Source organism: Scophthalmus maximus, chromosome 10 (genome assembly GCF_022379125.1).
Source record: "Scophthalmus maximus strain ysfricsl-2021 chromosome 10, ASM2237912v1, whole genome shotgun sequence".
In the NCBI taxonomy this organism is placed as follows: domain Eukaryota; kingdom Metazoa; phylum Chordata; class Actinopteri; order Pleuronectiformes; family Scophthalmidae; genus Scophthalmus; species Scophthalmus maximus.
The window spans coordinates 14,130,574-14,155,354 of record NC_061524.1 but is presented as its reverse complement, the minus strand read 5'-3'; the positions used below and the strand labels follow the sequence as shown (position 1 = coordinate 14,155,354).

At 42.4% G+C, this 24,781-nt stretch overlaps 3 protein-coding genes across 3 annotated transcripts; 2 read left to right on the top strand and 1 right to left on the bottom strand.

The window, feature by feature from the left end:
* The first annotated feature begins 9,513 nt into the window (after window positions 1–9,513).
* On the top strand, window positions 9,514–11,897 carry msx3 (muscle segment homeobox 3). The gene is made up of 2 exons (XM_035607013.2): window positions 9,514–10,084; window positions 10,436–11,897. The coding sequence occupies exons 1-2, from the start codon at window positions 9,736–9,738 to the stop codon at window positions 10,840–10,842; spliced, it is 756 nt and encodes a 251-aa protein (XP_035462906.1). The 5' UTR covers window positions 9,514–9,735; the 3' UTR covers window positions 10,843–11,897.
* Window positions 11,898–12,326: 429 nt separating this feature from the next.
* znf511 (zinc finger protein 511) lies at window positions 12,327–15,025 on the bottom strand. Its single transcript, XM_035606934.2, has 6 exons — window positions 14,847–15,025; window positions 14,693–14,766; window positions 13,617–13,818; window positions 13,349–13,473; window positions 12,751–13,017; window positions 12,327–12,520 (listed from the first exon to the last, which is right to left on the bottom strand). Exons 1-6 carry the CDS (start codon window positions 14,952–14,954, stop codon window positions 12,448–12,450), a joined length of 849 nt encoding a protein of 282 aa, XP_035462827.2. The 5' UTR covers window positions 14,955–15,025; the 3' UTR covers window positions 12,327–12,447.
* Window positions 15,026–15,817: 792 nt separating this feature from the next.
* On the top strand, window positions 15,818–24,764 carry adam8a (ADAM metallopeptidase domain 8a). Its single transcript, XM_035606537.2, has 25 exons — window positions 15,818–16,233; window positions 16,355–16,461; window positions 16,657–16,730; window positions 16,844–16,922; window positions 17,655–17,731; window positions 18,066–18,297; window positions 18,649–18,726; window positions 18,904–18,972; window positions 19,625–19,794; window positions 19,890–19,971; window positions 20,087–20,229; window positions 20,347–20,524; window positions 20,627–20,716; window positions 20,884–21,079; window positions 21,173–21,254; window positions 21,356–21,536; window positions 21,645–21,731; window positions 21,821–21,905; window positions 22,256–22,367; window positions 22,486–22,684; window positions 22,949–22,996; window positions 23,137–23,193; window positions 23,294–23,344; window positions 23,448–23,528; window positions 23,813–24,764. Exons 1-25 carry the CDS (start codon window positions 16,035–16,037, stop codon window positions 23,855–23,857), a joined length of 2,802 nt encoding a protein of 933 aa, XP_035462430.2. The 5' UTR covers window positions 15,818–16,034; the 3' UTR covers window positions 23,858–24,764.
* The last annotated feature ends 17 nt before the right edge of the window (window positions 24,765–24,781 follow it).

Here is a 24,781-nt window from a genome sequence, read left to right as displayed (position 1 = left end):
TGATGCCCAGCCTGTCTTCCAAATAAGCCTGCACACAGATGAATCTCGCCAAAGAAGGGTCCCGTTACATTATTGGTTTACATAGCCCTATGAACTTCTCCTTGAGGAACGACTTTTGCCAGAATGGGATCCTACTAATGTCCCTAAACAACTCCCAGCTGGCCTGACTGCAGGAAGTGCTTCTTTCTTCTCAAAAACCTCAGAGCAAATGGCACATGAAGCGTGGTGCATTCATGAGCATGTCTGTCCTCGGACTTGATGTTAAACTGTCTGTCCTGGATTCCTGAGCGTTAAAGTGATCCAGGGCTGTGGTCACAGACTGTCTCTGTCAGTCGGCTCGGCCCTCTGCGCTGCCATGAGAGCGCCTATTCACCATTTAACCTTTCAAACGTGGTCAACTGACATCAGAAGGGGGGAAAAAACGATTCCTTGCTTAAGGAGGTGTGAGGAACGCCAGATCAGTGAGCACTGAGTCCATAATGATGGCAACAACCAGTGACTGAGGGTTTCAGTGGGTATTTAAAGAGCCTAATAGATATTTGAGCAGGCTTTGGTCTCATGCTTGTGAAAGCAGTTTAGCAAAGAGGTATACAGCCTGGGGCCAGTAATAACAGAGTGGAACTGATTAGAGGAGGAGAGGAGAGGAAGAAAGGAGAGGAAAAGCGAGACAGGGACTGATAGCATCTTCTCACCCTAATTTAATTATATAAGACAGCCAAAGGCTCCGTTAGCTGACTTTGTGTCTAAGATCTCATGTGAAATGTAAACAATAACAGAAGAAAACATTGTGTAAATATTTCTGTGGGAAGAATGTAAATGACTATCACGATTATTCATTTTTGTAGGAATTTTACTTGAGGATTTGTAACATGGTAATAATTTCACTCTGAACTCATGCTATTCAGGCAGTCATAGGGGGATTGCTGTTTTGCCACGACAAAATATAAACAGATATTTCTTTTGAAACATGTATTCAGATTTCATGCTGAGATAATGGTGTCATCAACAAATGATTTGCTCTAGTTCTTTGCAATACACACCAGTTCCGCGGGTCCAATTATCCACTGGCAAGGTTCCTCGCATCACTGCTGCGCAAATGACACTCAACTGTACCTGTCGTTGCTGCCAGATGACCCCACGGTCTCAACACTGTATCCTCTTGGAAGAGGAAACGCCTCCTTCAACTGAAGATTGAACTCTTAGTCATCCCAGTCGACCAGTCTCTCCTTCACGATGTCAGCATCGAAATCCCCTCTTCATCCCTCACATCAACCGAGGTCGCAAGAAACCTGGGTGTCATGGTTTGACGACGAGCTATCCTTCTTTGATCCGGTTGCATCTGTTTGCTTATGATCTCATGAGCAAAGTAAAACAGTCAAAACATTTGATTTGACCTGTTATCCAGCAGCAGATTGAATATTTTAAGATATATTTCTATAAATCATAAAAAAGAATTCTGGGGCAAAAAAATAAATTTCAATTCAATATTTTACAGCGAGATACATAGTCTCAAATGGGCTAAACAGCCATAAGATACCCTTATATATGGAATAATTTATCAATAATATGATCAGTTAGCGATTAGTAAACTAGTGATTAGTTAACTATGACAGTAAATTATAGAACAGTCGTAATTCAAACGCAGAGATTCAGAGATCCATGTTGCCTGGTTGTATCTGTTTTTGTTATGGTTTGACAGGTTGTGGACATGGTGCAATTACCAACAAAGAAACAGGATAGCCCACTTTTCCTTTCCTTCATCACTCTTCTCCGTGCCCACACATTTAAAACACTATCTCCATCACTCATCCCCTCCCTCAACCTTTCTGCCAACTCTTCAGCGAAAGCTGTTGCTAATAAAAGTTAAAAAGCAAACTATGAAAAGGAGGTGAGAGGGAGCAGGGGGAGATGCATTCTTTCCTCCCGGCATGGGAAGTGTTTCGCTGCGGCAAAAGAGAGTTCCAGTGCCCCGGGAGGGGGTGGGAAGAGAGGAGGTGCATATCGGAGCTGAGTGTCACCCCCCTGTCGCCCCAGGACATGAAAAGCATTTTGTTTCGTCAGGTTTCAAAGGCACAGCCATTACATCAGAGACGCAGGATGACAGGACAACCCTGCACGGCGATGGCAGAACTAAAAACATTTTTAAAAAACGCTGAGGGGGAAAAGCCACGCCTTCAAAAACTTAACGGGGAAATCGTCCTCCCTTCTCTCCTCACCTCTCCTCGACATGGCTATAAGCAACACTAAAGCAGCACCCCAATAGCTCATCTCCATCTTCTCTGTGTCCAGAGAAGGCAGCCATTGTGAGCCCGTTCCTCACTACCCAAGTCAGTTTCCTATTGACGCTCTGAAAGGGCCTTTGAGGGGCCCTGTTTTGGCTGTGCAGCTCACCTGCAGAGGGGAAACTATGGGTCCATTCTGAAGCCCAGCAGCTGTCAGGGCAGAGAGGCTGGCACCCAGTGGGAGAGAGAATAGTGTCCGCAGAGTCTTTCAATATGAAGCCACTTAGTAACAGAAGGCATGTGCCAAGCCCGCAAAGCCAGAATGAAGAGTCACCCTTTGGAGTTCACTAAATATCAGAGTGGAGTTAGACCCGTCTCCTTTTCGCTCCCTTTCTTCCTTATCCACTATGTCACATCTTTGTCTGTCTGTTCTTTGTCTGACCTCGTTGTTTATGGAGTAATAAGCCGCAGGCAGCGGGACACAAAAACATCAGGAGGATGGAGTTAAAATGGGGTAACGATATTTTTGAAAAACAGGGACCAACAGGTGGGGTAGCTCAGTGGAAAACAAGAATCACGTTGGCAACAAAAAAAAGGTTCCCTCACGCATGTTTAAGAGTGACCACTCAACTCCTCGTCATGTGACAGATCGAGCTGCGATAGAGGATCCCAGTGACTGCGGGCCTGTGAAGAAGCCTTTACCACACAAAGCCCCTTTTCTGTCAGCAGGCTAGCTCCCACACAGGCGCTAATTTACGATGCCCTCACAGCAATTTCCACAGTCAGAGAAGTTCAATTGTGTTTTCCAGCTCATTAAGCATCACCACAACAAAGCTTTCATCTTCTCCTTCGTCCACTTCATCCCCCTCTTCTGTCTCTCCACCCATCCTCTGCGCTTTATCCCGCTGTCCACTAATCTGCCTCTTTTGAGCATTTATAGACTAAAAAGGTAAAGTGGACTGGATGAAATGGGCTTCCTTATTCTAACAACTTTCCCTCCCCTACATTAAATTCTGCTTCTGTCTATTTTTGTGTTTTGGTTTGTTTAAAGCTCGGCCTGAAGTCTGACGGTTCCCCTCATGCAGACGAGGGAGAATTTAATGGTTGTTTATTCAGGGGCCTCTGCCGTGCCCTCCCATCTCTTTCAGGGCTTCATGAGACGACGTGGAATCTATTGTAATCTCAGAAGAATCGACTCAGCATATTTGTTCAGGTTGTCACTGTGCTGAGATCACAGGCGCACACTCAAGTTCTCACACAAACACAGGTTGGGGCTCTGAATGTATTTTGATTTTAAAAAATACCCTTTTAATGCCGAATTTGTGTTTTCACACAAAATGAACAAGATGAACGAGGCAAGTACGGCATCATCTGAAAGTCAGAGAGATAGACATGTGATCAGAATGCCACGCTGATTTAAAGTCTGAAAAATCTGCACAACAGGAAGTGATTGAAAAGGGCTATTCCCACCATCAAGAGCTAATGTGTTAATGCCCCCGACCAAGGCATGTAACCCCAATTTGTTCCAGTCTCGGCTCCTCTGTGGTAAACATTTCCAGAGCCTCAAGTAAATAAATAAACCATAATTTATAACATACTCTCCTAGAACATTTTTCAGTCACAGGCTAAAAAGAATATAAATTATGGACACATCTTCTCTAAAAGTGACAACAACACGGCCATGTATAGGTCAACACAAGTCACTTTCAACAATACATCATTTTCTAAAATGATTTGCATTGAACTATTGATTTCTTAAATATGACACCCAGCGAGCTCTTTTTAATTTTAAATGAAGTGGCTTTTTTATGTTTGGTTTGAAAAAACAAGGATATGAACCCTTTGGAAATGTATTTATTTTAGTTTATGTATAAAATTGTCTTTAAATATGGTCAGATCTTCATCTAAGCTACAATTATGAACAAACACAATTATTTTAACTAATAAAAGATGGCTTACCATTTTGTCTTTGTTCACAGTGCAGGTGAAAAAAAGTTTTTGGAACGCTATCCTAATGATAGATATCAAAGCTAACTGGAGTCAGGAGTCCGCAAACCTGGAGTCTAGTCAAGAAAACGCCATTTACAAGAACATGAAACATGCCTCACAAAAGACAAACCTCATAAGACGTACAATCGTGGCTTGGTGATTTGCATGACACTGGAAGGGTTACAAAGTGACTTCAAAGACTTTGAATACCAATCAGTCCATAGTTTAACAAACGGAATGGAGAGTTGGCTACTCTCCCTGGAAGTGGGCTTGAAATGGTGCAATATTAAAAATATGTCTGATCTGAAGCAGTTCTATAGGAAGAATGGTTCAAAAATTCTGATCTGATCTGACTTAGTCATTGCTGGCAAAGGAGGATCGATCATTCGTTAAAACCAGGGGTTCACTCACTTTTTTTACCATTTAGATTAGTATGTTTGATTTTTTGATTTTATTTACTTGTTTGCTTGCATGATAAGAGTGAGGTCAATACCACATTTTTTTTCAATAAGTATGGTGCTACAGCATGCAGATTTTAGCTAAGCTCCTATAAACTAACAAACTCTAGATCTATTATATAGTGTTTTCAGCTCCAGGATACACACTATCAATGTTTAGTATTGCACTATATAGTGCCAGCTCCTTTTGAATTTAAAGAGGTACAACAAAGAAAACTTTTAAAACATATATATAAACATATTACAATATTGTTGTCATTTGTAAAAAGACACAAATCCAAGCGACATTTTCAGCTTCCAGTGGACCTACACTAAACTGTGCTCACTGCTAGTGACTTGTGGTCTCACCTCACTCTGCAATTCATTGAAGGCCATGTGGGAAATTGATGCTGTGGCGCAGACTTCTGTGAGGTTTAATTCACTGTAAATCTATAGACTGTGGGAGTAACAGAGGAAACTCAAGGATGTAGTTGAGCTTCTCTGTATTTGAGTCAGACACTGAGAGCTGTACCTCTGTGTGTGTCAGGTTTCTCTTGCTTCCATTAGTCCCGTGATGTTTCATGCTCCCCCGTCATCACCCTCATACTAGCTACACCTACATCTGCCATCATGGCCAGGCAATAAAGAGCTTATGATTATTTGACATCCCTTGTCATTCTCCAACGTCATCGTTGTCATCGCCGAGTGTGTAGGCTACCATCGGAGTTCTCCCTCTGCTGTCAGCACGGTCACTGAGCTCACCCTAACCCCTGGCTCGCTCCGGGTCCAGAGAGAGTGTCCGGTTCCCGTTGCCCCCCTCCGCTCCTCTCGAACCGCAACAATAGAGCAACAATATCTCTGTGTTCACCTGTTAGCACCTGGCACAGCGGGTAAGACTCACTGCCGAGTCCCCGACAGCCGAACACTCTGCTCATTTCTGTCAGACGCCAGTTGGAACGCGCTCTCCTGTCAGCAAACCCAATATCCTACTTACAAAACACACAGAAGCATAATAACCCACTTGCTGCTTGCCTGTCAACACTTTCCCCTAGCAGCTGAGTCATGCTAACATATAACGGGTAAATGAAAAGCACTTAACCCATCACCAACCCATCAGATAATTACAAAGGTTTCAAGCATCATCTGCCATTCGAATGCCCAGTGTGTCTTCCTCAAAAAGGAAATTACTGGGACGCCATCCTCACAACAAAAGCTTAAAAGCTAAAACCTCAGCCCGCCTGCATTTTGAGTTTCACTTACCTGAATTCTGAGATCTCACTACAACATTTATAACTTCAATTTAATCACAATTCCATTTTATTTTTTAAAAACTAGTGTTTTTAAGAGAGCCTTAGAGACTTTCAAAACCTAACATAAACTGTTTATAAAAAATGGACGTAGTCGGGTCCGGTAAGCCAATATGGAAGTACCTGAAGCCTGTATTCACTTGATAGATCAGCAGTTGGCGACTCCAGTGGTTGCAAAAAGAAGCCAGTTACTATAAAAGTCTTTGAGAAAATGACTCTATTCTCAATCGATTTATAACGTCAGTAAACATTTTCCTGAGGAGATTATGGTCTCAATCTATAGTTTCAAGTCTTCTTCAATACAGCATGATGTTCATTTTGTAAATTATGGCCCCATTCAGAGTAAAATATACGATTATGAATCGGGGCATGGATACAGCGTATCAGGTCGCAGGTGGATGTGCAGGGAACAAACTCTTTGGCCAAAATGCTAAACTTGAGGCTTAATATATATATATATATATATATACATATATATATATATACATACATACATACATATATACACATGTATATATATATATATATACATATATATATATATATATATATATATACATACATATATATATACACATACATATATATATATATATACATATATACATATATATATATATATATATATACACATATATACATATATATACATATATATATATATACACATATATATATATATATATATATATATATACACATACATAATATAAAATTGCCCTTGACTGGGTCGGGTTAGGTGGGTGAGTTGCAGCTCACATGACACAATGTGCTGATGGTGGAAAAGATGAAAAAATGAATTAATGCGAACGTGTTGTTGCAGTTCCCTTCGAGCTCAGATCAGATAAAGAGAAACATTGCTTGGAAGACCTCAGGCCTCACATCCCCTTTGGCATGATTGGCATGACCGGACCTGAGTGAAATCGAGCCGGAGCCAAGTGAGCCTGAATACATGACATTATTATCTCAGCAATTAATAAAAACACTTGTGTCATTCCAATTTGCGGTGCGAGTGCTGTAAGCATGGCGTCATGTAACCGTGTCCCCTTGATTCTGCCATGTGACACACGACACAACAAATGTGACGCTGTGTCATGTGATGGCAGGAGATGAACTAGGCACAGAAAAATCCCAGTTACGTTAAAGTAAATTAGATGGAGTTCTGGGGCTTGTAGACACAAGTCACATGACACATGAATTTATTCTTGACTGATTTCCCAGTTGTATAGAGATTTTTGGGTTGTGAAAGGAGCTTTGATTCTATATATGGCATTGAAATGTTAGGATATGTTATGTTTCAGACTTTAAAGCGGTAGTGAACTACTGTTCATGACTGAGACTTGAGTTGTGACTGGACAGTGGCCACTAATGCTATTTACATTTAGATACTGTACACCAGTAACGCTGGATGCTGGCTGCATGAAACATGCAACATCATAAATATGATACTTGTGTGTAGATCAATCAAAATTAGATTTTCTGTAAATGTCAGCATGGAGAGGGAAGTTTGTGATCTCACATCCATCTATGCTTTGACATACCAATGTTGGCAGGTCCACTCAGACACAGGGTAATTCTCTGTTATGCTTCACCAGGCAGGCCTCTCGTCTCTTTTAAAGACGATACACTCTCACCACAGAGTTCCCCGCTGTGTGCTTCATAAATGTTTATCCCACACGACTCCAGCCCCTTCCGCAAAGTTTGCTTTGGAGAGCTGGAAGCCCTGCCAACTCTCATGAAAGAGAATGATAAAAAAGAAAGAAAAGAAATATATAAACCTTGCTTCAACATGTTTGTTTGAAGGGAAAAGTCTTTTGGAAACCACAATTACCTCCTTAGACAATCCTTCACTTTGGCAAGCCAGCAAGGAGAGGTAGGTGTGCGTGTATGTGTGTGTGTGTGTGTGTGTGTGTGTGTGTGTGTGTGTGTGTGTGTGTGTGAGAGAGAGAGAGAGATGGATGGATAGATGCTAAAGATGTAAATGACCAACTGACTTTTCCTCTCGTGCCATAAGGAGGTTGACATTTTGGATTTTAGTTAAATGTGTTGTCCAGTATTAGAAGGGTTGTCTTTTGGTTTTGTACAGATAATCAATATGTGTTTGTTTGTCAAATAGTATTGAAAAGTAAAAGAAAAGACAGTTACTTTATACAAGCGTAAAATAAAGTGCATAGATTTTCATTTCTCAAACCAAATACACTGCCGTCATGTTGGTAAGTCTGCTGTGTCTGTGTAACTCCAGAGGCAGGGGAATATGATTTACTCAGTCATTATAAGACAATGGAAGAGAAACAAAACATCACAGACAACCCTACATCCCTTTTCAAACAGGAGGAGAGTGAGAGTGGTAATAGAGAGTAAGTAGAGGAGAATGTAATGTTGTTGGGCACTAAATTACAGTCATTGAAAGCTTGTATAGTTACCCAGCAATCCATCACTGTCAACCAGGGGAGGAGGGGGGAGAGCGGGCAGACAGGCGCCAGGCGCAGCAGGATCAAAGCAGCTATGTACCTCGGGCAGAGAAACAGTTAACTTCATTTCACCAATTGTCCTATTGACAGACGGACAGACAGACAGACAGACAGACAGACAGACAGACAGACAGACAGTGTCCTGCTGCAAACCTACAACAACAGTTCCCATAAGAGAGAAAAACTATTTTCACTGACAATGATTTGACTCGATATGAAGAGCTGCAGAACAGAGCCAACGTGGACGAGCCTCTTCAAAAGGCTTCTGCAACATTAGTCAGGGGTTTTACTGTCTCCCTGAGGAATTACACACAATGAACACAATAGGTTGAAATGTGGCCAATGAACAGCCATAGTTAATTTGATTACAGGCCACATGATAGAAATTTACAGCGATAATAACTCTTAAGAAAGAATATAGAGGACTGTAAGCCAGGGTTGTCTTCCTACTTTAATGAAACACAGTGGAAAAACTACCGTCAACACGTTGCAACAGCATTATAATTTGATGACATATTTACTCTAATAAACTTTTGGAAACTGGGTTATATCTCTCTTTTTGTTAAACCAGGCCTACTTACATTTTTGGCTGTAAACAAGCTGCAAACACAACATTGACATGCAGTAGTATCACATTATGAAGGTAACATGATACACATGTATATATGTATGCAGCAGGAAGACACAAATCAACATTTATGTTGATTTGGAGTCATGAATGCAGGTCCAATGTCTCCTTTGGTCTCTGTTTTTGATCTCTGGGCTCTTTAGAGCTTTAGACCTGCTGCCTGTTGCTGCTGGGAACAAGGCTGGTGAGAGAGAAGCAAAACTGTGATGCTGAGGGCCATAAAGCCAAAAAACATATATTAACTAAAAATACTAATCAGTGCAGCTTTAAACTTAGAGGGGTATTTTGAGAAGGATGTAGTGATATATATGGTACACATGAGACAGTGCACATGTTACACCCACTTGTTTTCAGGAGTTCGGGGCTCTGGTCGGAGGTTTACATCTGTCAAGAACCACGGTGCGCTGCACCGTCACGACGAGCCTGCTGACCTATCAGAGGCCGCTCTGCTCGGCGTCACGTGGTGAACGTCGAGCCCGTCGATTGGCGGGCGGCAAGATGAGAGACGCACTTGAGGCACTTCAGGGACTGGGAGGCGAGTCCGTGCGTCAAATCTGAAGTTTTTACCACGCGGCCGTGCAGCTTCGGATGTGGCCCGGCGGTTTCAGCAGATTCCCCCCAAGGCGAAGAAACACGACGACATAAAGCAGCGGCGAGGAGCACGGCGGGGAACTTGGTTGCATGGCACCTCAGTCGTGCGTAATGAATCCTGCGCAGGGATCACCGCCCTCGACCGCTCCACCTGAGGACCGAGCCGCCGGCGGCACGGGGACCGACGAGCTGGACCTGTCACCTGTCCGCAGGTGTAAAACCAAAAGTTCAGACCTGCCCTTCAGCGTGGAGTCCCTCATATCAGACAGGCCGCTCGGCAGGAGCCGCCGCTCCCCCGAGCCTGCTCCAGACTGCGCCCGGGCAGAGGAGACCGAGTGCGCGTCACCGAGGGGACTACACCGGTCCAAACCGGAGGCGCTGGACCCCGGCGACAAGGAGGCGAGCCCCTGGTTTCAGTCTCCTTACGCATCCCCTCCAAGTGAGTGTGCTCTTTCTTTATTATTATTATTATTATTATTAGACTGGTTTTCACTTGTGAAAAAAGTTTCTTATCGTATACATTTAAAAAAAAAAAAGGTTTTAAGGAAAAAATGAAGTAAGCCATCATCCCCTAATAAGCTCTAAAATCTAGAGATGATGGAGAGAGTTTTTAAAACTTTGATATGTGGTCGTGTTGGTTTTAAGGCTCCAGAAAACTGCCCAAAGTGTAAAATAGCTTAGGCCTATTGTGTTCGATGTCCCCGATGTGCCATCACTTGTATGTGTGGATCATAATTTGTCTATATTCCAGTGATGTGACGTGACTTTTTTTTCTCCAACGTACTTCCAGGACTTCCAAGCCCGACGTCTTGCAATCTACGGAAACACAAGAATAACAGGAAACCCAGAACTCCCTTCACAACCTCGCAGCTGCTGTCTCTGGAGAGGAAGTTCCGTCAGAAGCAGTACCTCTCCATCGCGGAGAGAGCCGAGTTCTCCAACTCCCTCAGCCTCACAGAGACCCAAGTTAAGATCTGGTTCCAGAACCGCAGGGCGAAGGCCAAGAGGCTGCAGGAGGCCGAGGTGGAGAAGCTCAAATTGGCCACGAAGCCGCTGCTGCCGGGCTTCGCGTTCCCCTTCCCCCTGGGCGCACCCATGGGCGCACCGTCCCTGTACGCGGCCCTGAACGGACCGCGGCCCGCCTTGCCTGTCCCGGGACTATTCGGTGGACCGTATGGGATGTACTACTTGTCGTAACCCTCACTAACTTTGAACTGCGTCGTTGGGAAAGCGGCCTTTAAAAATTCCTTCACACAGCAAATAACAAACTCTGCAAAACATGTTGAAAAAGCTGTTTGAAACCTTGAATCCTATTTGTAAAATATTTTTAGTTATAGTAAAAAAAAATCTAGGAGCAAGAAGAATATTTGTCCACGAAATATTTTCACTGAACAAACTACCTGGATTTTTGTTTCATTCATGAAACACTTGGAACAGGAGCAGTTCAATTTTTTTTCATCTTTTCCCCGAATTTTCTATTTAAGATTTACTTTGCGGTAATTATTTGTATTTGTATTTGTACTCAGTAAAAAGAAATTACATCTAAATGACAAACTCTCATTGAACACATTTTTTTTTTATTTCAACTCAATTATTAGCTATTTCCAGCATTTTCAAATATTTGCTTGAGTAAATGTAATTTTTATGTTGAAAAAGAAGATAACACGGATTTAAAGCAATAACTTGTGACACTCACTAATAATAATTTCTATTTCGGAGGCCTTTAAAAAAACTTGGTATAGAAAACACAGAAGAACAATCGACATTTAAAAAATCAATTTAGACTAAAACCCCACTTTCTGTTTAATTTGAGGAAGTCCAGTATTACAGACTCGGATTTGATAATGTGGCTGGCAGTCAGACTTTCTCTCATAATCTTAAAGATAACAAAGAAGTATGACTTGTAGATTATACCTAGAATTATAATCAGGAGCAATCTCACACTCTCTCACAGAGACAAAAATATTATTATATCCATAAAAATACAAATTAACTTTAAAATACATTTACATTATTGTTTTTTACATTACCTCACAAGAACCTTTTATTGCACATCTGTTTGAAGAGCTCTTAAAAGTTCAAGTCCACGGTCACTTTCGTTGCAAAATGTAAATAAAACTATTATTCCAAACACTTAAAAATGCTGAACTAGACTGACAGACTCACATCAGTCATTAATGAACAGCATATTTTATATTTGATGGGTGAAAAGGTGTTTTGTACAATTATTAAAAACCTCTTATTTAAAACTCGGTCATTTCCTTATCTCATTTGTGTTCTATTTCATCCTTACTGACTACTCAACTTATTTTCTGGTCAAGAAAAGGTGCGGCAGACTTCAGCCAGCCCTCGATCTAAGGGGGCTCGATCTAAGGGGGCTCAACAAGCACTGGTGGTCATCCAGGACTCATAGAACCGTGGTTTCATTCGTAACTTTCGATTTAAGCACTACTTCATAGCAGCACAACATACTTTCCACCATTATCAAACTGGTCAACAGTGCAATAAAAATAAAGTCAAGTTTATAATAAAGACAGACAACACTGATGTGTTGAGTGAGACGCTCAGTGCAGTTGGTCCCGTCTACTAACAGGCTGGATGTTACCGCAAGAAAGAAAAGTGAGATGGGAGCCTTGTAGCAGAAAAAAAAAAATACACTAAACAAAACAACAAAAGGTTTCTTTCTTTTTTGCAAAAGCCATTTTATTTTAAGTTAAAGGACACGTGACAGTAAATATATTCAGTTAAAAGACAAGGCTCTTGAGTTATACATCATAAAAAGGACGCAATTCTGGCGTTTTTTCATTTCCTCCTTCCCCGTCGTCCTCTGAAGCCTCGGACGGAGCTGTGACCGAAGCACACGGTCGTAGGGACTCTGAGAATAGAAGAACACAGCTGATGTTTTGTGCCTCAGTAGTTTTATTTACTCTTTAGAAAATATTATGAAGACATGAACACTATATTTTAATATGACATTATATAACAGCTCGTTATAAGTTTTTACCCTAAATAACAACATCTTATCTAATGGCTAGAAACTTGCCCTAAATTCACAGTTAACCTAAACACATGTCAAACATGGCTTAGGAATGGGTTTGAATTTACCTGTAGGAGTATTGTGTTTTAAACGTCTCGCTGCTTGTGCAGCCGTTGCCGTCAAATGCGGCAGAAAGATCTGTGTGCTCCATGGTAGCAGCGGGCTTTGTCATGCGAGCGGCTTCTTCCTCCACAAGTGTCTCCATGGTTTCTCCGAGCTCGCGCTGCTCGGACAGCACGTCACACATCACTTCGCACACACCCTCAGACTCACACACGTCGTCTGCTACCTCCATGGCTGTGTCTTTCTGCTGCGGCCTCTTCGCCTCTCGGGTTCTAATAAAAAATATATGATGTTAAACATAGATGTACAAGAGTATGTGAGGATTTTAATTGGACAGAATTAAAATCCGCACAAAAATATGTGTTTTGAACAATTTGCACTGTAGCTGAGTTTTTAAAGTAATGCTATACATTGATTTCAGTAAAGAAGCAGGGAATGTCACTCTAAATTTGAATGGAATATATCAAAAGATTCTATTAAGAGGCATGAATCATGTTTACTATAACAAAGATGGGCCCTCCTCGACTTCAACTTTGCAGAATAATATTTCTACTGATGTTTTGCTGCCATCTAGTGGACGAAATGTGGAGGTAGTCGTCTTACCCTCTGTCCTTTTTGGTTTTGTCAAATCTGAAGTCTGGAGGATACTTGTGGATTCTTATCAGGTGATCCTTCCTGTGTTTACTAGTCCTGAACTTCTGTCCACAGCCCTCGACCAAACACTGGTACTGAACAGTGGGGGTGTGAAAGAAGGTTTTTAAAGTCTTTAAAGAATGTTCATAATATTTCACTTTGTGTACAGCTTTTCCCTCATAGCTTAAGGGGTAAGTACAGTAAAATATATGATTCATACATTTTTCCATTGGCTTACCATGTCTTGCCTCTGGGCGAGGACGGTGAAGAGAGAGTCATGCCATTCCTGGATGTGAATGTCAAGGAGCCGGGCACTTGGCAGGGAGCGACGGCAGGAGCAGCACACGTGTCTGTGCAGTGAGTTGTAGTGGTGCTCGTACTCCTCCAGTGCACTGAAGACAGCGCTGCAGCCGGAGATGTGACAGGCGAACTCCGATACACTGAGAGGAGACAGGACGTGGAGGAAGGTGACTTACGGCCCAACAAACACTGAAGTGACAATGCGCTACATTAAAAAAAAAGTTTAAAAATCCAAAGTTGTTCCTCTAGAATTATCATTATTGGCTTATTTGTTGTTTTAGTATTTCATTTTTCCTCTCTGGATGTTACTGGTAAAATATAGACGCTGGGATGACACATCCACATAATCGCACTTCTCATACAGTAGAGTATGATATTAGAAAACAAACTAATAAAAAACAACAAACGACTTCTCTAGACTAACAATTTTCCAAAATATTACACAACCATATTAATAGAAGAATTTAATGCAAAAAAACACAATAGTATCAACAGGTCAAAAAACAGTAGCCCCACCGGCAAAGACAAATTTGATTTCTTTCTTTAACTGTAACACTACCTCAATAGTGACAACGTGATGATATCTTGGAAAAGATTATTCAATTTCAGCCCATAACACAGATTGGCAAGGATCATGTGCTACAGTTTCTTATTCATCCACAACAATAGTTTCAGTGAGTTGAGAGACGTCAGTAAGTAAAAAAAAAAGTCCTTCCAGTAACTGCTGCTGCGTGTATTTGTGTTTTCATCGCACCTGTAGCCTATTGGCTGTTAGTTTGCTTTTCGATTGATGGACAAATTTATGATTTATTAATCATTTAATAGTTTTTGAAGGACAGGGCCAAGTTAATCTTTTTCTTAAAGAGTCATCTATTGCCATAACAGACTATGGACTAATCGTTTCAGCTCAAGTATAAATTCAGTTTTGTATGTGGCTTGTTTTGTGAGTGGAACAAGCCACATACCAGGGATGACACGCGGCTCCAGCGGGGAAATATTACTTGTCGTTCATACCTGAGTGCGGGCTCGTCGTCTGCCCCTGAGACGTAGAGGTCCTGCAGATACATGTGTCTGTGGATGTCTCCATCCTGCAAACAGCGTCCACACGCAGCGTGTTACAGTGGGTGCTAACGGTCGGTGTGGGTTCGGGTCGTTGTTACTACGTTACCTCAAACAGCTCGTGGTCCTTGTGCAGGTGGAAGAGCTGCGGGGTGAAGCTGAACGGGAGCTCCCGCTCCTCCGTGGTTCCTGTCGGGCAGTTTCCAGAAGCTGTCATTCTGTCCACGAAAACCTTAAAGTCAGCTCTGTTTGGCTTGTTGTTGTCGCGGAGTGATGACGTACTCTATATTTTGGCGGTTGTCATGTGTTGCATTCACGTAATGAGAGCAGAGTGGGAAGAATGGGAAGACACTCGTTATTGCAATTTCAGAGTGTTGTCTTAAATAACCAGTTTTCGTCAATTTACAATTTTAACTATGTGTTTAACAAATGTCAAACATATGGCTGAATATGAAAAAAACAGTACCTTTAAAATTAGCTTAATCAAGTGTAATGTTGTCAAGACCGGATTTTATTTTGAGGCAGCAGCCAGTGGTGGTGTAGTTGCAGCCACCCTGTTTTTACATCACTCCATGTGAGAGATATTAGCTGTCATGATTTCCCATTATTGCTAGTATAGACTTTGACACTTGATAATCCCCCATCTCGGGTTTTCCCACTCTGGGGCCGAGTCTTTCAACGCGGCTAAAAACAAAATGGTGCGTTACCGCCACCAACTGGTCAGACTCAACATGTGGGGGGAGTTGTACACGGACATTCATAATAATGTTTTAATGACAATATATGAGGTTTCTGCTGTGTAAACTTTGGAGACAGGTGTACGCTTGTCTTGTCTTTTGTCTTTTATTAAACCAATCTTGTCCACAAGCCCCGTGCTAAAATCTTAGAAAACACATAAATTGTCCGACAGCTCCGCCATTTCGACAGTAGATGGCGACAAAGACCACTGAGAGGTTTTGTTGGCTCAGCCGTCAGTTCAACTAGAGAACAGCCATTTGATGCCATGTACTGGATATTTTTTGTTAACGAAAGGGGTTTTCCCGTATTTTATCACTTTTGATCCTCCCGAGAAAATGTGTCTACATGCTGCAGCATTTGTTTTGGGGATGTTCGTGTAACCTAGCAGTGGTAAATGGGTAAAAGAGGTTAGAACATGTTGGTAATCAAGAAAGATCGCAGAGCAGTGTGTGGAAGAAAACAAGTCCTAAAGTATAACACTGACTATACATCTTAGGTCTGCAACTTTTTCAGTGCGTTTTGTAAGAACAACGTTGGACTTTTTTTTCCATAGTGACTCATGCGGTTTGTCAGCCTCAGATTGTCCAGGATATTACACGGCAGCAGCAGAGAGGGGAGAGGAGAGAGGAGAGAGGGGCGGAGAGCCGAGGAGTCTCAGCATGTACCTCAGACTATACAGCTCACAATGACAGAGTGCGTCCGACCGAGCAACATGCCACACACTGGATATCTCTCATGGATTTTCCTCTCCTCATTGGGTACGGTATTTATTTTTCTTTCTTTCTTTTTTCCTTCATTTTTTTTCTTTCTTTCTTTCTTTCCTTCTTTCCTTCATTCGTTCGTTCCTTCTTGTTTTAATGACAATGTCCCCACATGCAGGAGTAATTGCGGGCAGTGTGGGGACTCTACCTCATGTGAAGAAGTACCAAACAGTGATACCTCAGAGGCTGAAGGACTCTCTCAGTAACGATGCTGCTACACACCAGGTAGGCCACACACACACACACACACACACACACACACACTCTCCTGTACAGTTCATTTAGATCAAGTGTTTAAGATTACTGAAAAATGTATTAATGTGTGTGTGTGTGTGTGTGTGTGTGTGTGTGTGTGTGTGTGTGTGTGTGTGTGTGTGGTGTGTGTGTGTGTGTGTGTTTGCCTGTGTGTTCTGTGTGTAGACATACCCTGATGTAGTCCAGTACTCCTTGACGATTGCAGGGCAAAACTACACACTGCATCTTGAAAGGAACAAGTAAGATTATTATTATTTTCTACACTATGCAGATCTACACATACAGTTCTTAGTTTTGATCCGTCACCAACTCTTATTTAAAAAAAAATATAAAATCTGTTTTTTCTTTCCAGGGATCGTATCGGGAAAAACTTTGCAGTGACACACTATTCTGATCAGGGCACCGAGGTCACAAATATCCCAGATCTCAGGGTATGTAACTTTAATTTTGTATTGATTCACTATTATTTCACCAACATGAACATTATCCCTGTGTTTATGAGCAGCCTGCATTATAGTGGACTGTATTTTGTATTAGTTGAGTTTATCTTAAACAGATGATCCTGTAGAATTGAAAAAAAATCACAATGTCTGAGCATGGTTGAGCCAATCAGACTGAATTGCCTTAAAGTTTCTCTTCATACATTCTGTTTGAAACACTGTATAAATTAACTATGTGGGCAATACAGATGTCTGACAGTCTACCATACTGGTTAATAGCATCAAATATTTATCTGATTTCACAGACCATAGGAGTTATTAGATTAAGTACAGGATGTCCTCTTTCACATGCAGTTGTTGTTGTTGTTTTTTCATTTGTCATGTATGTTAAATTATAGGGAATACGTGCCAGTCTTTTCTTTTTATTTCAAAATATCAGATGTCATAAGGGCACCTTTAAGCCCTATGTAGTTTCTCAACAACCAAGTTCCTCACTATGAGAAAGATGACACCACACACAAATAAGGAATTGACAAATATGGTCAAGACTGTCACTTCCTTTGACCATGACACAAACATACAGTTAAATATATCCATCTTCAAGATCTCGTCACATTTCAACACTTTGCTTGAGGTGATGTCCTTGGCAGACTAAAACAAAACCTAGGTGTGAGTGTGAAATCACTCCTGTGATTCTCTGACTAATGATGGATGTCTGTTCAGGTTCACTGCTACTACCATGGACACATTGTGGGGGTGGAGGAATCGTCTGCAAGCGTGGGACTGTGCTCTGGAATAAAGTGAGTAATGCTGGATGTACATTTTCATCCAGTATTGCTCTAATTACAAATGGTTATTGTTTCGCTAAATGGACTGCCAAAATGAATTAAACCTATGAAGATTTGGGATTGTATGTCTCCTGCTGTGACTCATGACCAGCGTGTCCAGTCCTGTAACCCAGTCATACACAATTCTCTCATTAAAGCTGCTGTCTGTATGCTATAAAATACAGGTTAGTTTCGAAAAGGTGTGGAAAGTAAAAAAACGAAGGCTGCCTTATGACTTGTTAAACTGAGAGAAGACAATGAGGTGTTTGTCTCTGTCCACTCTGAATTTCCCTGTTTTGCACCACAGGGGGTTTGTGCTTCTCCGGGACCAGATGTACCTTATTGAACCTCTGGCCGGTGCCGAGGCAGGACAGCAGGGTGACACACGGAGCTCCAAGACTTACAGTGACGAGGGTCTTCACGCTATTTACAACCACAAACACCTGAGGAGGAAGAGGAGCTCCTGTTCCCATGGAAACACGACCACATTCTATGATCATGGAGCCCGTTCGTCTGGACTGTTCCAGCTCAGCAGTCTGGTAAAGACACAGCGCGGACACATACACTTACACACCAGGGTTTGAAACCTACAGCGGGTATGTTTGGAGGGAGGCCGTTAATATTCAATATTTTGTGCATGGTGATGATACAATGAAAAGTTACATGCAGTAAAATACTGATGTGCACAATAGGTCTGTAACTTGTATCTCTATTTTTAAAATCTAACGATGTGAGAACTAGAAGATAAAGTTAAAATCATTTGAAAAATCCAAAGTTGTTGTTACATTTTACATTGGTTTTCATTTCATTTAATTTGCACGCACACACACACACACACACACACACACACACACTTAGATCTAATATTGGTAATATTTTGTGCTATTCAGAAAGGCAGATCCCAGGCCAAAGACCGTCCACTTAAACCCAGGACAGTGGAGCTGGTTCTGGTGGCCGACCACGAGGAGGTTTGATTTCCTATTTTCCTGCTATTGACAGAGTCTGTCATGTTACTGCAGATATAATGATGATTATCTGTAATGCACTTTTCCCTCAAGAAGGGGAACGATTGTGTAATGATTGTGTTTCATATCTGAGACTCTTTTGACACTATTACTAATTATAAAATAATCCTTTCTTTTTAGTGTAAGAAGTTTGACAGTAAGAAGACAGTAGAGGCCAGAATGCTTGAAATAGCAAACCATGTGGACAAGGTATGTCTGTTTCTCTCTGTCCCTTAAAATTATTCAACATTGTTACATTTGCAGAGCAAAAAAACCCTTTGTTCTTGGGAGGAAAATATCAAGGAAAGGAGGTCTTACAAAAAGTAAGACCTCTCTAAACATCAAATGAGTATAAAAGCTTAATTTCATGTAATTTCATGTAATTTCTCTCCTGGACTTCATTAAATATTCCAGCTATTTATACTTGTAATGTAGTTTATTTGCATTGGATGCAGACAAGACTTTCATTTCTTCTCACAAAGCAGCAAAACCAACTGTCACATCAGACTTTCACTGTGGATTAAATGCGAGAAATCTGTCCTGATACTATTTGTCTCTCTTCCGACTGGAACTCAAACAATAAAAGGAATGAAAAGTCCCCCCACTGTGAAAATCTGACTTTGATTGTGAGTCTTCACACCTCAGATGAAAATGTTCACATACATCACACAATCCTCTTTGCATAGTCTGAAAGAGTAGGGACCACAGGAATGACAGATAGAAACAAAATGTGGCTTCCTGTGACAGAATCATTTGTCCTGCGATTTATAGCTTTACCTGTTTGACTTTGGCGCATTCAAAAATACTGATATTCATTCAGTTTTAGGGCGATGTCCACTGATAATGTGCTGCTGTGTTTCAGCTGTATCGCCCTGTGGGTGTTCGAGTGATGCTGGTCGGTCTGGATATGTGGTCGCACAGAGATCAGATAGAGGTCAGCACTAACCCTGAGATCACTCTCGGTCGCTTCCTCGAGTGGCGTCAGCGGAACCTGCTGCCGAGGATCGCGCACGACAACGCGCAGTTCATCACGTAAGATGTCAACTTCCTACCGACAGACACATGGAATAATATCTGTTAATCTGTTAGAGCTGGTGTCTAAAAATGTTTAACTCCTCTTCACCCAGAGGTGTGGATTTTGATGGTTCCACCGTCGGCTTGGCAAACACCAATTCAATGTGCACGTCTAAGTCTGGAGCTGTCAACGAGGTACGTTTCATTGTTGTTAAATAAATGTAAAACTTAAAAACAAATTAGAAGGAAATGAGAGGGAATCATGTAATGTGAATTACTCAACTATACTTTTTTTCTACTACACACGCAGGACCATAACACTAACCCAGTAGGAGTGGCTTCTACTATTGCACACGAAATGGGTCACAACCTGGGATTGTCCCATGACACAGAAAACTGTGTCTGTGGCTCCTCGGTATCTAGAAAATACTGCATCATGGCTGACAGTGTTGGGTGAGAGCTCAGTTTCTCACCTGCGCACACAACCCCCTGACATCTTCTGTCCTTAAACCTGAGGGGAAGATAATATTTACCTTCTCTTTTCCTGTTCTTCACCATCGCTTCTTTCAGACTCGTGTATCCGAATCGGTTCAGCAGCTGCAGTCAGCAGCAGCTCAGCAGGTTCTTGGAGGAGGTGAGCCCTCCCTGTCTGCTGGATACTCCCTCCACCGATCGCATCCACGGGGGGCCAGTGTGTGGCAATGCCTTCCTGGAGCCTGGAGAGGAGTGTGACTGCGGCACTGTAGAGGTCCGTGTAGGTTGCACTCACACAGGGTGCATACAACTAAATCACACAGACAAAGCAATTGCAAAGGACACTGAGTCATAATGTCCTCCGTCTGCCTCATAGGAATGCAAAAATCCCTGCTGCAATGCCAGTACCTGCAAACTCAACGCAGAGGCCCAGTGTGCAGAGGGAGAGTGCTGCCACAACTGCCACGTAAGTCATACTCACTGTGTCCTCTCTAAATGAGGGAAGTCACACTGATTCTAATGTGTTACCATATAGCTAGACACTGTCTGATCGTGCCATCTGGCCGGTTATGTGCGAGTGTACGTACTTCAGAAGGCGGAACATCACCATCTGTGTTTCTCTCTGCTCTGCAGCTGAAGCCGACAGGCAGCGTCTGCCGATCAAAGACAGGGGACTGTGACCTGGAAGAGTACTGCACTGGCTTCTCTGCCTCCTGTCCGACTGACGCCTACACCCAAAACGGCCTGTCCTGCAACCGGGGAAAAGGATACTGCTACAATGGACAGTGTCCCTCACAGCAGGAACACTGCAAGAGACTCTGGGGTCCAGGTAAAGCACCAGTGAACTACAGCTCGGGTTAGATCTGCTGGGATTCTGATACATTACGTCAGAGGCTGAATTTTTTGTTTTATTTCTGTTCAGACGCTGACGTGGCCGCAGATGCTTGTTTCCACCTTCATGGAAGCTGCAAAAAGACTCTGTTTAGCCAAAGGTGTTCGAGCAGGTAGGTCATGAAAAAGACAAAATGATATGAATGAATGATAGCACACAGCATTTAACAATGGTGGGTTTTAAGGGTTATTGGTTCATGGTTTTTGGTTACAGAGATCAATCCTGTGGGACACTTTTCTGCACCGGAGGCTGGGAGTTCCCTGTGACATCCAGGAAATCCTTTTACAAAGTAGGAAATCGAGAAATTTGCAACGAAGCAACTCTAAACCCTGAAGATAACTACCCTGCAGATCTGGGCATGGTACCCACTGGCACCAAGTGTGGCATCAACATGGTAGGAAAACGTGCCTGTGTTTCTATTGACACCGTGAAAAAACCCTCCATGAACTACAGATCAGTGAGCGGTGTTATCGCCCTCACGGTGTCTCTTTGTGTCTCTCAGGTGTGCTACAATCAGCGGTGTCAAGACATGGCAAACATAAAAGTGTACGGGATGAATGACTGCTCTGCCAAATGCAACAACCGCGGGGTAAAGAAAAAAGCATGTTCACCTCACAACACTTTGGAGCAATGTCGAGCCATGACAGCGTAACTGAGTGCACGTATGATCTCTGACAGGTTTGTAACCACGAGAGTAAGTGTCACTGCAACCCCGGCTGGGCCCCGCCCTTCTGCGATGTGCAGCAGACAGAGATGCCTAAAGGTACGGTCCGTGTTATGCTCTGGTACTCAGCGACCATGTATCTGCCTCTTTATACATGGTTGACCTTTTAATCACCACACTTCACGCATGACTGTTTGTGTCTGTTCCTCTGATGCTCGGCTCCGTTTTTCCACCAAGAGTCATTACTGGGAACAGATTCCTCATGGACTCTCAAACAATTATGCTCTGTTCTGGTGACTAGAAGTGATCTGATGGAATTCCCCTGTTAGTCTGTACAAATACAGTTATGAGGCTACAGTGAATTTTGCTTCCTGAGCAGGTGGCGTGCGCTGGTGCGTGCTCATCCTAAGAAAAAGTGATAAGAAAAAGTTGTGTTTTTGTGTGTACAGAGGCGAATAGGTTGGTGTTTTTTGTGTCGCTGGCGGTTGGCTCCCTTTTGCTGTTGGTCCTGGTCATTGGGGGTTTGATGTGCTGCATCCGCAGGAGACGACCTGCGAAGAGGTACAGAAATATGTCTCTGTGTCTGTGAGATCACTTCTGTGTTTTACGTGAAACTATAAGAGACAAAACTCTATCTTGTCCATATTTAATTTAAGCGTCTGTGTTCACTTCTTGATAGATGCCTCCAGTCTACCTCAGGACAATCAAACCCTGTGTTTCGGTCAAGCAGCACTCGAGGCAGCCCCCGTCCTGGGAACACCTACATCAGCCAGCCTACGTTTGTGGAGTCTTCGGCCACTCAGCCCTGTAAAACTCTGTTCTCGGCTCCTGCCAGACCACACGCTGGAGCACCGAGGCCCAGCAGAGCTGCTCCAGAGGTGAACTTCCAATTTGATTTGAATTTTGCGTACAAGATACAACAAGATATTTCCATTTGTGCCAACTGTCCTCTGAAATCCATGTCACTGTGGTGATTACTTTTTGGGTAGCCTCTGAAGTTGTCCCACAGCCCCACTCTCCAGGCTCCAGTGGGTGCTGAATTTAAAAAATCATAAACAGACCGTTATTGTAATTACACTGTAAAACCAGTCAAATGAATGGTTAAAAATGATTCATGTCTTTTTCATTCATTTTCCTCACAGCCACCCAAGACAGTTCCAGCTGTACCTCAGCCATCAAAAATGCATCAGGTAATCTAACCCACTGACAAAACTGTATTATTATTTATCATTGTCATTATTGTATTTCATTCATAACAAATTTAAACAGACATATTTACATTGTATGTCGAGCTGTAGTTCTTATTGTTCAGGTGTCTGTTGCTCTTCAGGTTGTAAGGCCGCCCATGCAGCCACCGTCTGCTTCAAGCAAGCCAGTCTATATTCAGGTAAAATTTAATACACAATTCAGCAACATTTTTTTTTTTTCCCAGGACACTAATTGCTTGCTTTGTTAAATCATACAGTAATTGTAATTTTTTTTTGCAGGTAAAGCCACAACCTCCATCCAGACCTCTACCGCCACTGGCAACCAAATCGGTACTTGACATTTTTAAATAAATTAACCCAAAATGTTTTCATATATTTGTGATTGTACTTGCCATTGCCACTTATTTGACATGTAAATGTCTACTGTCTTAAGACCATGAAGCCAAAGCCTCCGATGCCTCCGGTGAAGCCGAAGCCCTCTGCAGTCCCGTCTCCGCTGCCGCACACTCAGCTGGTATGTATTCAGACCGTCAGCCGGACTTTCGTAAATCCTTCCTTCTTAAAACATTCCTTAATGGTACTCAAGGCGTTCTGGAGATGCCTGTGGTTTGGGGCATTGTTCCAGCAGTGTGATGAACAAGCAGTGGCTCATGTCTAGTGAGTTAGTAAGCTCATAAACTTCTCCCGGCCACCACTGAACAGCTAAAAAGATGGAGTTTGGGGAAAGAAACACTGCGGTCATGCTAAAGAGACGCTCATCAACAGTATGTGTGCTAACTGTGTGTTTGTTTTTTCTAGCTGGCGGGGAGAGCTGCCCTGATGCCCCCCAGCAGGCCCAGATGACAGATAATTCATCACAACGTAAACACTGGGATCCTCTGACAGAGCGCCACGTTTTTGTCCCAGCGAGGACCTAGGAGATCCTCTCGGGAGACGCCCGTCTGTTTTAACATGGAAACAAGATCCACCGAAGGATCAGCGATGTTAAGTGACAGAGCTTTTTCTATCAGTAATGGTCTCCCCGGAGGATTACCGCCGCCCGTCTGTGTCTTGCTTGTGTTGGCCTTCGGCTTGTTGATGAAACAATGATGATGGTGATCGACGAGCTCAACCTCTGTGCTTTATTAAGTGACGAATGGCTGTGCTGCCATGATGATTTTTAAATTTGTTTTTAAGGGAAATGTCACTCTGCCTTGATCCTGCGTTATGTGAACACTTTACGAGGCAACTGTTTCAATCGAATGTAACAATTTTATTGTTACTTGGCCCTCACATGTTTTTTGGTACTGATTTTGTAAGAAATAATGTCAAGAGATTTAAATGTGTTACAAACATGGGCACTTTGTGTGTTTTTTTAAATTAAGGATGTACCGCAAGAGTTGACTTTTTCTTGAACTCTTTTTTATACTAACCCACGGATGCTCGACTATGTTGGGATTAAATTATTACTGTACATGCAGCTGCTTTGCTGGGCGCGATGACTTGATACACATTGATTGTAATTCTTCAAGGGATTTTATATTGCATATTCCATGTAGCGGACATGATTGCACTCCTCCACTCATCATGCCAATGTCTGCGGTCTTTCCAAACACTGAGGATCCTGCCTGGATCTTTCCTGCAAACTTTGAACTGAAAACTTATTCGAATGTTTCTATTTATTGAGATCTGATGTGTTGTTGTTGTTGTTGTTGTTGTTGTTTTTGTTTTTGTCTTTGAACTTAATAATAAAGATGAATCACGACAGTCAGTCAGTGTTTTTCGGTC

Bases quoted from the DNA above. Each gene is read 5' to 3' on its own strand.
- msx3 (XM_035607013.2), top strand. From the start codon at position 9,736: ATGGCACCTCAGTCGTGCGTAATGAATCCTGCGCAGGGATCACCGCCC. The intron at 10,085-10,435 runs GTGAGTGTGCTC...ACGTACTTCCAG, and splicing joins TCCTTACGCATCCCCTCCAA to GACTTCCAAGCCCGACGTCT.
- adam8a (XM_035606537.2), top strand. From the start codon at position 16,035: ATGCGGTTTGTCAGCCTCAGATTGTCCAGGATATTACACGGCAGCAGC. The intron at 21,255-21,355 runs GTAGGTCATGAA...TTTTGGTTACAG, and splicing joins AGCCAAAGGTGTTCGAGCAG to AGATCAATCCTGTGGGACAC. The intron at 23,194-23,293 runs GTAAAATTTAAT...TTTTTTTTGCAG, and splicing joins GCAAGCCAGTCTATATTCAG to GTAAAGCCACAACCTCCATC.
- znf511 (XM_035606934.2), bottom strand. From the start codon at position 14,954: ATGACAGCTTCTGGAAACTGCCCGACAGGAACCACGGAGGAGCGGGAG. The intron at 13,819-14,692 runs GTATGAACGACA...GTCTCCTCTCAG, and splicing joins GACGACGAGCCCGCACTCAG to TGTATCGGAGTTCGCCTGTC. The intron at 13,474-13,616 runs GTAAGCCAATGG...CCCACTGTTCAG, and splicing joins TCGCCCAGAGGCAAGACATG to TACCAGTGTTTGGTCGAGGG.